The following is a 13,828-nucleotide window of genomic DNA, read 5'->3' as shown; positions in this document are numbered from 1 at the left end:
TAGCAGCAGTGTCAATCCAGTTCCGCAAAATAGTTCCCCTAACTATAGAATTTTAATGGCAACTCTGTATGTACAACAGTATAATTTGTCAGGTTGATCGCATCTGAATGATTCTGTACCACTGAATGAGCTCCGATGATGAAGCTGGGTCGAAATAACACAACGGAATGCAAAACTAACATTTACAAATATTTGCAACATACATGAATGGCTGGATACGAACTTCAGGATTTGCAAAGCCAGTCTTGGATCGCAAGACGAAGTGCATGATTGGGCGTCAGATGCAGGTGACTCAATTGTAAATTAGTCATGGGAGAAGTATCATGACCATTTTCCAGCCACTCCCGTATGGCTTCCCCTTCGTAAGTGAATCCGTCCGCTGCAACCTGGGGATCGTGCATTATTTCCTGAAAAAAGGATCCAAAGAATTTGGGCCATGTTAAATACTAGAAATTACTGCATCTTGTTCAACAAGCTAAATGAGGCTCTACAATTAAGCTTAGTTCGGGAATAACCAAGCAACGCAAATCATGTTGCATTTTAATTGAGGACATTTATTTATAACTACCCTTTTGATACTTACAACTGTGCCATACCATGCAAACAACCACCTTTTTGAAATGGCCATCAAAGTGTATAATTTCCTTGCAAGGAATCCAAATGTTCACCCCCCCCCAAAAAAAAAAAAAACATTTTCCCATCCATGTGTATAGGCACGCGCGCGCATACAAGCACCAATCACCTGAAGGATGGGACACAGGAAAAATGATGGCACTGGTCGGTCTTCTGAAACATGCAATTGCTCCAATTCCCTCACCAGAGTAGGTGTAAGCTCGGGTCTATCTCTGCCATTTTGCTGACAGCATTGCAGTCCCAGTTCAACCAATCGTGTTGCTACAACTGAAGGCCATTCTCCAGCTGAAGAATCCAAAATTGAACACAATTTTCCACATGATACTGCCTTGCGTACCTCACCTGCTAACCCAACTGGAATAGTCCTGCCAGTGAGGAGTTGCAAAATGATAAGTCCAAAGGAATAGATATCAGACTTCGGCGTTAGTATTCCAGTCCTCTCAAACTCTGGATCTGTATATGTAGAAGTACTTTTTAACTCACTGCTGAATCTGAAACTAGGACGATAGAGTGACTCCTCTGTCAACAGTCTGCAGAACCCAAAATCGCATATCTTGCAACTAAGTGCAGAGTCAAGAAGAATTGTTTCAGGCTTTAGATTACCATGGACAATAGTTTTAGGTTTGGAAGTGTGTAAAAAGCAAAGAGCACTAGCAATTTCAGCAATCATGCGTGATCGGCTATTCCATGTCAGAGCGGAATTGTTGTTTTTCCGGAATAGGAAGTCTTGAAGACTTCCATTGGGTAAGTACTCATACACTAGTAACCAGGCTTCAGGACAAACACCAAGCAAAGTCAATAGATGAGGATGCTGGAGACTGCCAAGAACTTGAACCTGGAACACCAGGATAGACGTTAGTTGGACCAAAGAAACAAAGCACATGCTTAGCATCCTAGGAAATGGAAAGAAGATCAACATCTTAAACTAACAACATCAGCAAGAAGACACGTGGTAAGAACTTGGAAGAGTCTTGTGGCCCAAAAAACGTAGGAGAGATTAGTGAAGAGAACAGGGAGTGGAATGAAAACTGCAGCAACACATGGCCAATACAAGGAAGAATTTAGTAGAGATAATGGATTGGCATCTGTAGCAGCACCTAACCTATGACACAAGACAGGGAGGCATCACATCTTAGCACTTCAATTTCTGTTTTGATTTATTATTAACATTAATGTTAATCGTAGCTTATAAATAGCGATTAGATGCTCATTTGGGAGTATGCAGATATTTTTATTCAGGTATTGTGGAGATTCTAGCTTTCAATTTCCCCTGCTCTTCCTACTTCTATCATCATATCTGCAGTTTGGGGGCAATTATAGACCGGGGGGGCAATTATAGACCGGAGGGACATACAAAGCAAAAAAATCAACACTGGCTCTGTTAATTCTGGTCGATATTTAAAGGACTCGTTCATTCTTTAGTGTTTCAAAACATTTAAAAAACTAGCTGAGGGAATTTAAGGCTCCACAAGCATCCAAAGTTACTCTAAGAACATACATTTTTAATTTGCATCTACCAGTGTTTCAAGGATTTCTAAGACAAGCTAACATGGCGTCTTGCCTGATTAGCTTCAAAAGGTTCTGTAGGATCTTAGTAGCAGCTGTCCCTGCTATGTAAACCATTTATGGACAATAGCATAGACCTTGAGATTTCAGCGTTTCTGCCTCTGGCCCTCTCCAGTACTCATGCATTCAGGATAAATAATTTCAAAACCAGAAAAATGTTATGGGCAACTGACCTCTTGATGAAACTCAGTCGGTCCTTGCATGTTATGTGGATGGAACTTCCTTATAGCAACTGTCCTGCCCAGCATTTCCCCCTTATAAATACAACCATATCCTCCCTGTGCAATTTTGAAGCTCTCAGAAAAATTGCATGTAGCATTTTGAAGATCAGAAAGTGAAAATTCTGCTAACTCTGATAATTCTTCAGCAAATCCAACGACCCCATGGCAGTGTACAGCTCCAAAATGCCCCCGACTTTTCCATCGCTCAAGCCAGCGGAGGGCTTCCATTTTTTGTCTCCTGATCTGCTGCCTTTCATGCCACAGGGTTGAGATGGATGCTTGAATTAATAACAACTCAGCTGCAGCTTCATCATGCCGGCGGTTTGCTTCCTGTGCACGACTGTCCAGAAGGGCAATATTTCTCATGGTCCTCTGCAGCATACTAGCAACTTCTTCACTCTCATACAAGAGCTCTTGTTGCTCCTGTACTGTGGCTTGCAGTGCATTCTCTGCCTCCTTTCTTAGCTTTACTTCATATGCATAAGCAGATTCAAGCATATTGACCTGGAGGAAAGAGAGTGTCAAAGACAAATTCAACTCAAAAGTTTAATCTTTTGTGAAGACTCAAATATTTTTATCATATCATAATCTCTAATAAAAAGAATTCACAAGATTGGAACAAGAGATGAGGTTCAGAATATGATCACGCTGAACAATTAATATTATCATTTATCACTAATTATACTTGTTTTCCAGGTCCGTTCTATTACTTCCGCCTGAAAAAGTTTACTAAAAAGCCCAAAGGAACCCAGTATTCTGTTGATAACTTCTCTCTTGTCGGAGTTTCTTTAAATCATATAAAAAAGGTTATACTTGATGCTTCTTGTTAAGGCAACAATTCAATTGCCCAGTTTCCCTTTAATAGACAGATAGAGTATAGGCTTCTATGCTAATGGTTATGCTTACCTTCTTTATGGCGTCCATAGCTTCTGCTTCAAGTCTTTTGCATTTCAAAAGCTCTGCAAAACCCTTATCTTTCGCAGCTTCAACTTCTATTCTGGCTTCGGCAAGTTGATTACGAAGTCTATCTTCTTCAACATCATCAGAAGTCTCTAAATAATCCCCAGTAGAATTTTGGGGAGAAGAGTAACTGGTAGAAGCAGATGATTTGGATGAAGAAGTCGCGCCCACTTCTAAGATTTCACCCTGAGACAAACTACCAGTTCCAGTACAGAGTGCAGTTCTTGCAGAATTTGATCTATGGAATAATTCACTCTTACCATATTGAAACGATCTAGTTATCAAGCTGTCTGAGGCAGCAGTCTCAGATTGAGATTGTAAAGACAAGGAACAAGGATTCTCAGAAGCTTCTCTTGTCCATATGTGCTTACCTTTGTGGACAAACCATATCTCACAGAATGGGGGAGCATTCTTGGCAGCATAATTTGCCTTCTTGGAATTCCTTTTCACCTTCATGCGACTGCATTTTATCGAATCATTTTTCACGACAATCAGAAATCTTATATGATTTTTGCATGCTAAACTAGCAATGTGATTTTCAGTGAAGAGTCAGTGTACGTCATAGCATTACTTACTTCTCAGGCACTGCTCCTATAACAAGCTTCCTAACACCATGCCCGATGATTAAATCAACAATTCCTTTGTGCACTTGCTCGGCTTCACCTATCACACTGGTTGCCTTAACCTGAAAGAAGTTACTTTTAAAGAAATTCATTAATAACAGATTTATTATGCATATTGCATTTTCTCTAATTAAAAGGGAAATATAAACAAATTTCAACTTTACTGTTGCGCATATTTTGAAAGCATGAGGCATTAAAACAAAGCGACTAGTTAATAAAGAACTGGATTTAAAAATGTCTCGCAAAATGCGAAGTTGGATTCTTTTCCCCTACGAAAGAAGATTTCAAGCGTGGCTGAGTATGCATTAAGTGCCCTTCCCAGGAATCAAATTTGTTCTCTCCAAGCTGCTCTCAGCAACGTCAGAGAGTGTATTTGTCTTAAACGAACCGTGAATCTGATTGCATGTGATTCCCTCACACACAATCAGGAGATAAGAATAAGGGTGCATTTACGAAAGGTATATGGAATTTTTTATTTTAAGATTTACTAACAAATTTTTCTAGATAAAAACAGACGCACAATTTTTTGGTATAGAAACGGAACCATAAATGAATTTTCACGATATGTAAAGAGCTGAGATAATACTCGGTTATACACATTAACAAAAAGAGATTACATAGGGGATTATCTCATTATTTTACACCAAAAGATCAGATGTGCTAAGGAGAGATAATCAAGGAAAATAAAACTGTACAATTCCAACCCAATATGGTAAAAATTTATAAAACCAACCAAGAAACCTGATATGACAATATCTGGAATAATGCAAGGAGGAAAAATATTAACTTTCTTAATCGGTGAATACAGATAAGCGGAAATATGGATACCTTAGCTGCATGGCAAACGCTCAGGTAATTCTCCAAAAGCCTCGTGGTCTGTTCTCTTTCCTCTCTTCTGAAAGCAGAAATGACTTCAGGATTTGCTTGGGTCGCAGGCAATTTTCCCACTGCTCAACAAACCGAAGTTAATTTACAGGGGCTAAAACGAAAAGCTAAACCTAAGAATCCCAAAACAGAGCAGAGATGAGCTAAATTGCTATGGATAAGACTCAGCAGTTCCCAAATTATAGGCTACAACTCGTTGAGGTTCCAAACGGAGACTAAAGCGCACAAAAGAGTGGATGCTCAGACTTACGAAGAGTTGGGATCATAGAGGAAGGTTGATGAACATGGAGAATGCAAATTTGGGAGTTGCTAAAGCGGCCAAAAGTCCATTGAAGCAAATGGACAGCTTTGTCCACCGACTTTCCGACAGCAACGTACACGGATTCAGTACATTCAGCCATGGGCTGGGGCAGCTGAGAGGTGGCAGCTCCCTGGCAGGCGAAGGGCAAAGTCAGAGTGAGGGGCGGCGAGACGCCATGGAAGGGGTCTCCGGTGGCCACAGACTGCTGATGCTGAAGAGGATGAGAAGGGTTCAAGAGCTCCATGAGAAGCAGTGGAGGGAGAGGAGAAGTGAGGTTAGGAAGGGAAAAGAAAGCATCGTGGAAGATGCTCTGATTGATTTTCTTCCAAACTGGGAGGCTTGACCTTGGCGCTGACTCCGGTGTTCCCTCGTGATGCGGCGGAATTGGAAATCACTTCATTGGTTCATTCATTCAGCTCCATCCACCCTGTATCGAGGCACCTTTCTTGCAATTTTTCCCTTCGCCAACTGACATGTTTTCGGGGGAAAAACAATCGGTCAACAAATATAATACTACCTCCTGTTATAATTATAAGAGTCAGTTGACTAATTTAAAGAGATTAAAAAAATAAATTGAATTAATTATTTATCTTAAATAGGTATTGTCTTTTTTATAATATCCTTACCAATCAAGTGTATTAACTAGAATTATAATTATTAGAAGGATTATCTTTAAAAAAATTGAGTAAATATGAGAGATAAAGTGGATTGGGGTTTTATATTTAGGACCAACATAAAATTCAAACAGGGTCTTATATTAAGGATCGGAGGTAGTAATAAAAAACCTCACTTGTAGGGAAAAATACTTCAGTTTTTAATACTACCTGCAATCTTAAATATAAAAAACTGGTTGACTAATTTGAGTAGAATAAAAAATAAGTTAAATTAGTTATCTGTAATAAATATATGTTGTCTTTTCTAAAATATCTTTACCATGTGTTAGTTAGAACTACCATTATTAAAAAGATTATTCTGAGAAAAAATAGATAAATATAAGAGGTAAAGTGGATTGGAATATTATATTTAGAATCAAAATAAAAATTAAACGAGTTTTTATATTAAGAATCAGAGATAGTATAAAAGTTAATTTTAATTTTAATTTGATTTTGCATATAAGACTTAAATCTATTTTGTTTCTTATATTTTTTTCATTTTATTAAAGATAATCTTTATAATAACTGGGCATATTAAAAGTTTCATCACACGGTAATTCTAACTAATAAAGATATTTTAGAAAATATAAAACTTATTTATTACGAATAACTAACTTAATTATTTTTTTAATATATTTAAATTAGTTAGCTAATTTTTATATCTTCCAACTCAAATAATAACATTTTGATATGTATGAACATGTGCAGTTTTTCTGCGAAATCATTTTACGCATTGAGAATTGAGATAGCACTTTCAGAACATTTAAAAAAATAAATCGAGTGCGTGTGAAATTTAAAATTAAGTAAATGATATGCATGTATATGCATAGTAAACGAAGCTGAATGAAATAATTAATGACAATTGGCAGGAAAAAAATAATTGGCAGACGTGAAATTAAATTACTATTTACAAAAAAAAAGTGGTGCTAATTTTAAGGGATTAAGACATGATATTTTAACTTTCTCCACCAAAGTGATGTTTGTGACAAGTAATACAGTACTCTTCTAATTTTAAATATAAGACCTTTATACACATTAATATAAGAGTTTTATATTTAGGAGCAAAGAAGTATAAACAGAATAACTGGCATTTACAAGGTGTGACAATTTTTTCAGTCATATGCTTATACCTTTTTTTTATAATTTAAATCTTTTTAGTGATATCATACATTTATGATCTTCGAGTTTTTTTCCTTCTTTGCAATTACAAAGGCCCTTCTCTGACATTTCCTTTTCTAATAATAATAATTCGCCTCCAACACGCCAGCATCTTGCCAAGGACACAGGTGATGGAATTTCAAAATTGAAGGCAAGCTGGCGTCATGTGGGTGAAAATCGCAGCTGAAAACTCAACGACGCAGCCCGCCCATTTTGACTGAGAGGGGTGTGATAGTCTTTTTATAATTATATTCATGATGGGCCTGGCCCACTCCAAAACCTAAACCGTGGATAATAATTAATAAGACACTTTTTGTCACCCTTCCTGGCTAATTCTGTATTTCTGGTGTGTCTAAACAAGCCACCAACCTGTTTAAATTTGATCAGAATGTTTTTATCTTTTTTGTTCTGGTTCTTAAATTATATATGTTCCATATTATTTCCTCTTTTCATCTTACGTTTCATTTTAAATTTAATTTTGAAAATTATTTTTGTTCATATTTCATCATTTGTCTTTTTTTTAAAAAAAATCTGAGCATATGAAAATTAATTCATTTCCAAAAATTATTGATCAAGAACTAAGACAATGACCAAATAAAATTGGAATGAAATTGAAGACCAACATGTACGAAATAAGATGAAATTAAATAAAAAATCTCAGATAAAATTAAGTGGACGAAACATTCATATGAGCCTAACACAGCATGGATGATAGAAATTCCAAAGTTGCTGTTCAAAATGGCTTGATAAAGCTAATCATTATAGATTGAAACAGCAGTTGGCATCCTGGGCTAGGATGCTGCTAAGAATTGAATTTTAACTAGCAAATGGGATAGGCCCAGGAAACCCCAAAAAAGGGAAAGAAAGAAAGAAAAAAAAAGAGAGAATGGCATGGACTTTGCATCGAATATCAACTGTTGTAAGTTTAAGAAATTGCAATGATAAAATAGAAGAACGAAAGAATTTAATCCGTCCTCAAACTCACTCCACTTTCGCCAGAATAAACACTGTAAAAAGAAGAAAATTGAAGAGAAACTGCGAATCCTTTGGAACGTGCAATTGCATAATTAACAACCAAATATGAAGGCCATGTATAATTCCACCAAAGCGCCACTTAAAAGCATTTCCTGTGCACAATTGAAGGACCAGACTCATCGTACTCTGCCTTTGCAATCCACATCTGCATTTCAAACAACATGTTATGATTAATATTGTCTTAACATGAAGCCCCCACAATGAATGGCACATACATATAATGAGAAGAAGACGCACCTGTTGGAAAGTGCTGAGAGAAGCCAAGATGGAGCCACCAATCCAGACGCTGTACTTTCTCTCCGGTGGAGCAACCACCTTGATCTTCATGCTGCTGGGGGCCAATGCAGTGATTTCCTTGCTCATTCTGTCAGCAATTCCCGGGAACATGGTAGATCCACCACTAAGCACAATGTTCCCGTACAAGTCCTTCCTGATATCGACATCGCACTTCATAATGGAATTGTACGTGGTCTCGTGAATGCCCGCAGCTTCCATTCCGATCATGGATGGCTGGAAGAGGACTTCAGGACATCGGAAACGCTCAGCCCCGATGGTGATGACCTGTCCGTCGGGCAACTCATAGCTCTTCTCAACAGCAGAGCTTGTCTTGGCAGTTTCCAGCTCTTGTTCATAGTCAAGGGCAATATAAGCCAGCTTCTCCTTCACATCCCTCACAATTTCACGCTCAGCTGTGGTAGTGAAGGAATAACCACGCTCCGTTAGAATCTTCATCAAGGCATCAGTGAGGTCACGCCCTGCCAGGTCAAGACGGAGAATGGCGTGCGGTAGGGCATACCCCTCATATATGGGCACAGTATGGCTCACACCATCTCCAGAGTCCAGAACAATACCTTCACAGATCAATTATAAAACAATCATCAAGTAAGATCACTTGAAAGAGACTTAAAACTATACACAACGGGGGAAATAACGAGAATGAGAAGTGACTAACCAGTTGTACGGCCACTGGCATACAAGGAGAGAACGGCCTGGATGGCAACATACATGGCAGGGGTGTTGAAGGTCTCGAACATGATTTGGGTCATTTTCTCACGGTTAGCCTTGGGGTTGAGGGGTGCCTCGGTGAGTAATACTGGGTGCTCTTCCGGCGCAACACGGAGCTCATTGTAGAAGGTGTGGTGCCAGATCTTCTCCATGTCGTCCCAGTTACTCACAATACCATGTTCAATGGGGTATTTCAGAGTCAATATACCACGCTTGGACTGAGCTTCATCTCCCACATATGCATCTTTCTGGCCCATCCCAACCATTACGCCCGTGTGACGTGGACGACCGACGATGCTAGGGAACACTGCCCTTGGAGCATCATCTCCAGCGAATCCGGCCTATGCAGTAGAGTGACAGGACATTAGTTTTAATCCAACCACATCATTCACTGACATAAACTACTTCGGATCGGAAATTAAATTATGTCATTGCTATTCTACCTTGACCATGCCCGTCCCATTATCACAGACGAGTGGCTGAATATCCTCGGCGTCTGCCATTTAATATCTGCCGCTGGACCAAGCACGCAATTTCAATTAGAACATTGGCCAAGGACATGATGAAATATAGACACCTAAAAAAGATAGATTTGCAAAATGGTTGGACAGCTGGAAGTCGGCTTAGCCTGTCCATGAGCATGACTTGCTCCATTTCCTGGGATCTTATAGCTAGCATGTGTGTGATAAATTTCACATTAGAAACTCGCCCTTGTGGCATTCAATCTAAATATTCCTACGTGAATTCGGGAATAAAACATAATATATCCTTGTTCTATTCAATGGGACTAGTAATATCGAGCACTGCTGGGCATTTAAAATATTGATTCTCAGTCCTTCCAACATTGAAAAAGGGGACAATATTTATTGGAAGGGAGGAAGTTAAACAAGCGTTAAATGGCTCTACAACCAGCTCAGTCCTTGCAAAAGACATCCTACACTAGAGTATCATTCTGTCATGCGTATCTTGAAGAATACATACTTTGTTAATTAATAGATTTCGTCTAGCTTTCAACAGAAAAAAAAAAGGAAAAAGAAATCTTCAGATGCAATTAAGATATATTAAGTTTGAATTAATAAATCTTCAGGTGGAAAGATTACTTGAGTAATTATGGATAATTAGTTCCGGCAAGAATGAAAGCAATCAAGCACTTGAAGCACATTCAAAATCACTTCATGTACCACGGGCACAGATCAAGCAACATATGCTACACTAGTCAATATATATCAGAACGTCGCATTTGCAATTTGATTGATCGACAATAATAAGGTTGAGGATTTGTAACGCAGTAACGAATCATGGCAAACAATTGAGATCGAAATGTGGCGGAGGAAATTCAGCTTTCAGAAGGGCAAAGCATATATAATTGGAAAGCAAAGTTTGAATTAAGAATAAGGGAATGCCAAGGATGAATATTGCATGCAGAAGAGAAATTCACCTGAAGATCCCGAGAGAGGGAGAGAGAGAGATGAATTAAGGGGTGATTGAAGCTGGGCTGAAAAACTTGCAAATGAGATCGAAAGCATGCATGCCCAAATGAAAGCTAGCCTTCAACGTGTCTGGGTTTATAAATCAGAGAGTCGGAGCTTTCACGTCCACGACATTGTTGAATCGTATGAGTGAGGCCCGATCATCGAAACGATATCCATGTTCCTCCTCACGCGTGTCGTTTCGATGTGTGGTTCTTTTCCAAGTTGCGGTCAAACTTCAACATTTCAACTCCTCCTTTACTACTATTTAAGTCACTTCCTCCCCCCTTTCCTCCCAAACTAGCGTCTCAATTTCGTATTATTATGAATTTTATCACAATATCAAAATCACACTGCTTTTAAAATTACTAAAGGTGCAAAAGAAATTTCGAATTGAAAGCAAAAGGCTCGAGTGAGTCACCGTTTAACAGAGGAAGTTTATGTTTTCCTAATTTTGGAGCCAGGGGAAAAATCACCAATTTTAAGTTTGAAATTTGCGGAAGGAGACAATAAGGGCGTGGTTCTGAGGGATACTATTGAATCCGTAGCATGTTAGTTTTTGTATATAAATAGATACAGCGAACCCTTTAAAACAAGTTAAGGCCATTTCATGATAGTTATGTGTATATTTAATTGTCACTTGTAGTAATTTCTCACGTACCAACAAATCATTAAAATATAAAGTTTTTTACTTTTATTCTTATTAAATTGCTAGTATGTTTTTTTCTTACTCATTCTCTTTCTCTCACCTTTATATTTATCTCCCTTAATTAATAGGAATAAAATTAGAAACGAAGTGTTAAAAAAGTTACAAGTAACAAAAAAAAAGATCAAAATCTCTCTCGCAAGTGATAATTAAAAAAAAACAAGAGTTACAGTAATATATCCCAAAAGAAATGGGGAGAAACTTGGAGACAGCACGCACGAGGATGGCCTTGTTTGGTGGGGAATGGACGTAACATCTAGAGAGATGAAAGAGAGCAGGATCTAAGTGAATGGACCCAACAAAAACTCGAGACTTTGGATCCTATAGCCTTATTTGGGCCTCGCCGGCCATAAATAACAAAATTTGAAGGAAATGAAATTGGAGGGGAGAGATGAGAGATGATGATGAGAGAGGGCAGGAATTGGAGCAGAATGATCAAGCATGAGCACGCATTGTTGGGGGGTAATCATGTCCCATGAGAGTGAGCGCGCGTGTACGTGTGTCCTTTTTAATTAATCAAGCTGCTCCTAAAAACAAAGTTACCTTTATGTGGTGAAATCCAAGCAATCCTGAATTCCTCACATGCAACCTGTCACTTTCATAAGGGCGTGTGTGAGTGTCTCAGGATATACACCATCAAATTTCTATTCCAAACAGCAAAATCATCAAACAAATTATCATCGAAACCAAACTTACCTAATCTCTTGACTTCCCCCCTCCTTAATTACATTTTGTTCATTTCAAAGTCCTGAGTTCAACCAACTCCTTCAGCTTGTTTAGGCCCAACAAAAAAAAAAGCCTTCAATGCCTCATCCGTTTCCACTGATTTAATCTCTTTTAGACGGTTAATGTTTTGTTTGCACGCACAAATTATATAATCGTACTGCATCACCAGAAAATGAAACAGCGTGCATTAAGAAATGATCCTCTCGAAATTCAAATAAAACCAGTCGTCACGCCATATTCCAAAGGAAGTCTTAGCTTTCAGACGCCGGGGATTCCACTTTCGTGACACTTTTTACTGTTCTCTTTTGTTGTTATGTTTAACGATAAAAGGATAAAATATAGAGCAAAGGATTTAAGACTCGACACTGTTTGTATCATGTGTAAAGTGGATTTAATGCATTACCTATATGCTCCACATCAACTTGTTGAACATATCTCCAAACCAAACGCTATATATTATTCTTTTCATAAAAATACGCTATATATATATATATTGCTATATTGAAGCCTTTGTCTGTCTTCGTCCATGCTCGACACGGGTTAGATCACCTGAACGAATCCGGATTTACATACGTACTGAGCTAACTATCAATCAGGAGAAAAAATAATATAATGATCGTCCTCCAAAGCACGATCAAATCTTCTCTGTGAATATATGGATGGGTAATTATGATGTTGGGAAAAGGGTATTCTTTTTTCGATTGCAAGAGGGTTAAAGTATCAGATTATTTAAATCTGGACGAGGCACGGACGAAATCCATGTGAATATAAAGGGAGACATTTGGTTTCGGATATACGGAAAAAGTGGATGCCTTTTAGAGACCGGTCCTTCCGGAGGCTGCAAATCAATGTTGCTCAGTGAAAGGTCAAGGGAAAATTAATAAGGTTTCCCTTTTCTTGCCCTCGAAAAGGAATCAGTCGCCATATGTCTTATTTTCCGTCAAAGTAAACCAGACTGTGGGTAATTATAAGTTATTCCTTTCATTTTATTATTTATGTGTATACTTATAAGATCTTGTTTATAGTTTACAAATGAGATTGTATAATTAGAACATAATATCCACTAACCCGGCCGGACGTATCAAAAACACTTGAAAAGTTGATTTTTCATGCCTCATTTTCTCTTCCTATCACGCTTGTGCTCTCTTGCAAAGGCAGCTTTGAGCTTGGACTGTATTAAGAATGTAAGATGTTGGCTGCTGGTGAAAAAACGCAAGGGAAGTAAATGATGAAGATCTACGCCATCTATACTGTTTTCGCTCAGCCTGATTTTTTTCAATAATAACTAGTAAATATGTACACCTTTAGTTATGATATACGACAGGAATTAAGATGCAATTAAATTGGAATAAATTGTAACCAGAAATGCTGTAATTATAATTATATGAATATATAGAAATTTGTAATTTATTTTTTAATAAGAATTTTTAGCGAAAATGAAAGCACGTCCATTGTGTAGGGAATGAAGCACGTGCAAGGATGCATGAGAATCTGAAGGAACCCCATGAAAACAATAGAAATTAAAAGAGAGAAAGAAAGGAGGGGATGTATTTAATAATATAAAAATGTGAGTCTAATGGCTGACTCGCAGGGAGAAAGTCCCATGGACCCCAATGACCCATGCCATTGCTGTCTTTACTTCCTAATTTGTAGTGAGAAAAATGGAGGAGCGAGACGGAGAAGTGGCGTCTGTGCGAATATTTGGTTGCATCGGATCCTTCGCCGAATTGGGGTTTCGAATCAAAAGCCCTCTCTCTCTCTCCCCCTCTCTCTCTCTTCCTGTCGTAAGTCATGAGCCATGAGGCCGCCCACGCATGAAGTTCGTTTGCCTCACTGCTAAAATCCAAACACCGTTCAGAATCCCTCTTAAAATATGGCATCCTCCTC

The 13,828-nt window shown here is 38.3% G+C and overlaps 2 protein-coding genes across 3 annotated transcripts; both read right to left on the bottom strand.

The window, feature by feature from the left end:
- Positions 1-20: 20 nt before the first annotated feature.
- On the bottom strand, positions 21-5,642 carry LOC114744366 (U-box domain-containing protein 33). Of its 2 annotated transcripts, XM_028932536.1 has the most exons (7): positions 5,139-5,642; positions 4,832-4,950; positions 3,956-4,065; positions 3,327-3,840; positions 2,373-2,924; positions 743-1,468; positions 21-407 (listed from the first exon to the last, which is right to left on the bottom strand). In XM_028932536.1, the coding sequence occupies exons 1-7, from the start codon at positions 5,431-5,433 to the stop codon at positions 225-227; spliced, it is 2,499 nt and encodes an 832-aa protein (XP_028788369.1). In that variant the 5' UTR covers positions 5,434-5,642; the 3' UTR covers positions 21-224. The 2 variants fall into 2 exon arrangements, with proteins under 2 accessions (XP_028788369.1, XP_028788370.1); XM_028932537.1 differs by lacking the exon at positions 5,139-5,642 and having other exon boundaries at positions 3,956-4,078.
- A 2,464-nt stretch (positions 5,643-8,106) lies between these two features.
- Positions 8,107-9,590, bottom strand: LOC114744371 (actin). Its single transcript, XM_028932543.1, has 4 exons — positions 9,484-9,590; positions 8,988-9,381; positions 8,273-8,886; positions 8,107-8,180 (listed from the first exon to the last, which is right to left on the bottom strand). Exons 1-4 carry the CDS (start codon positions 9,541-9,543, stop codon positions 8,115-8,117), a joined length of 1,134 nt encoding a protein of 377 aa, XP_028788376.1. The 5' UTR covers positions 9,544-9,590; the 3' UTR covers positions 8,107-8,114.
- Between the last annotated feature and the right edge of the window lie 4,238 nt (positions 9,591-13,828).

Source organism: Neltuma alba, unplaced genomic scaffold, assembly GCF_004799145.2.
Source record: "Neltuma alba isolate B1F8T4 unplaced genomic scaffold, ASM479914v2 tig00004348_pilon, whole genome shotgun sequence".
In the NCBI taxonomy this organism is placed as follows: Eukaryota; Viridiplantae; Streptophyta; class Magnoliopsida; order Fabales; family Fabaceae; genus Neltuma; species Neltuma alba.
This window is presented reverse-complemented; position numbering and strand designations above follow the sequence as displayed.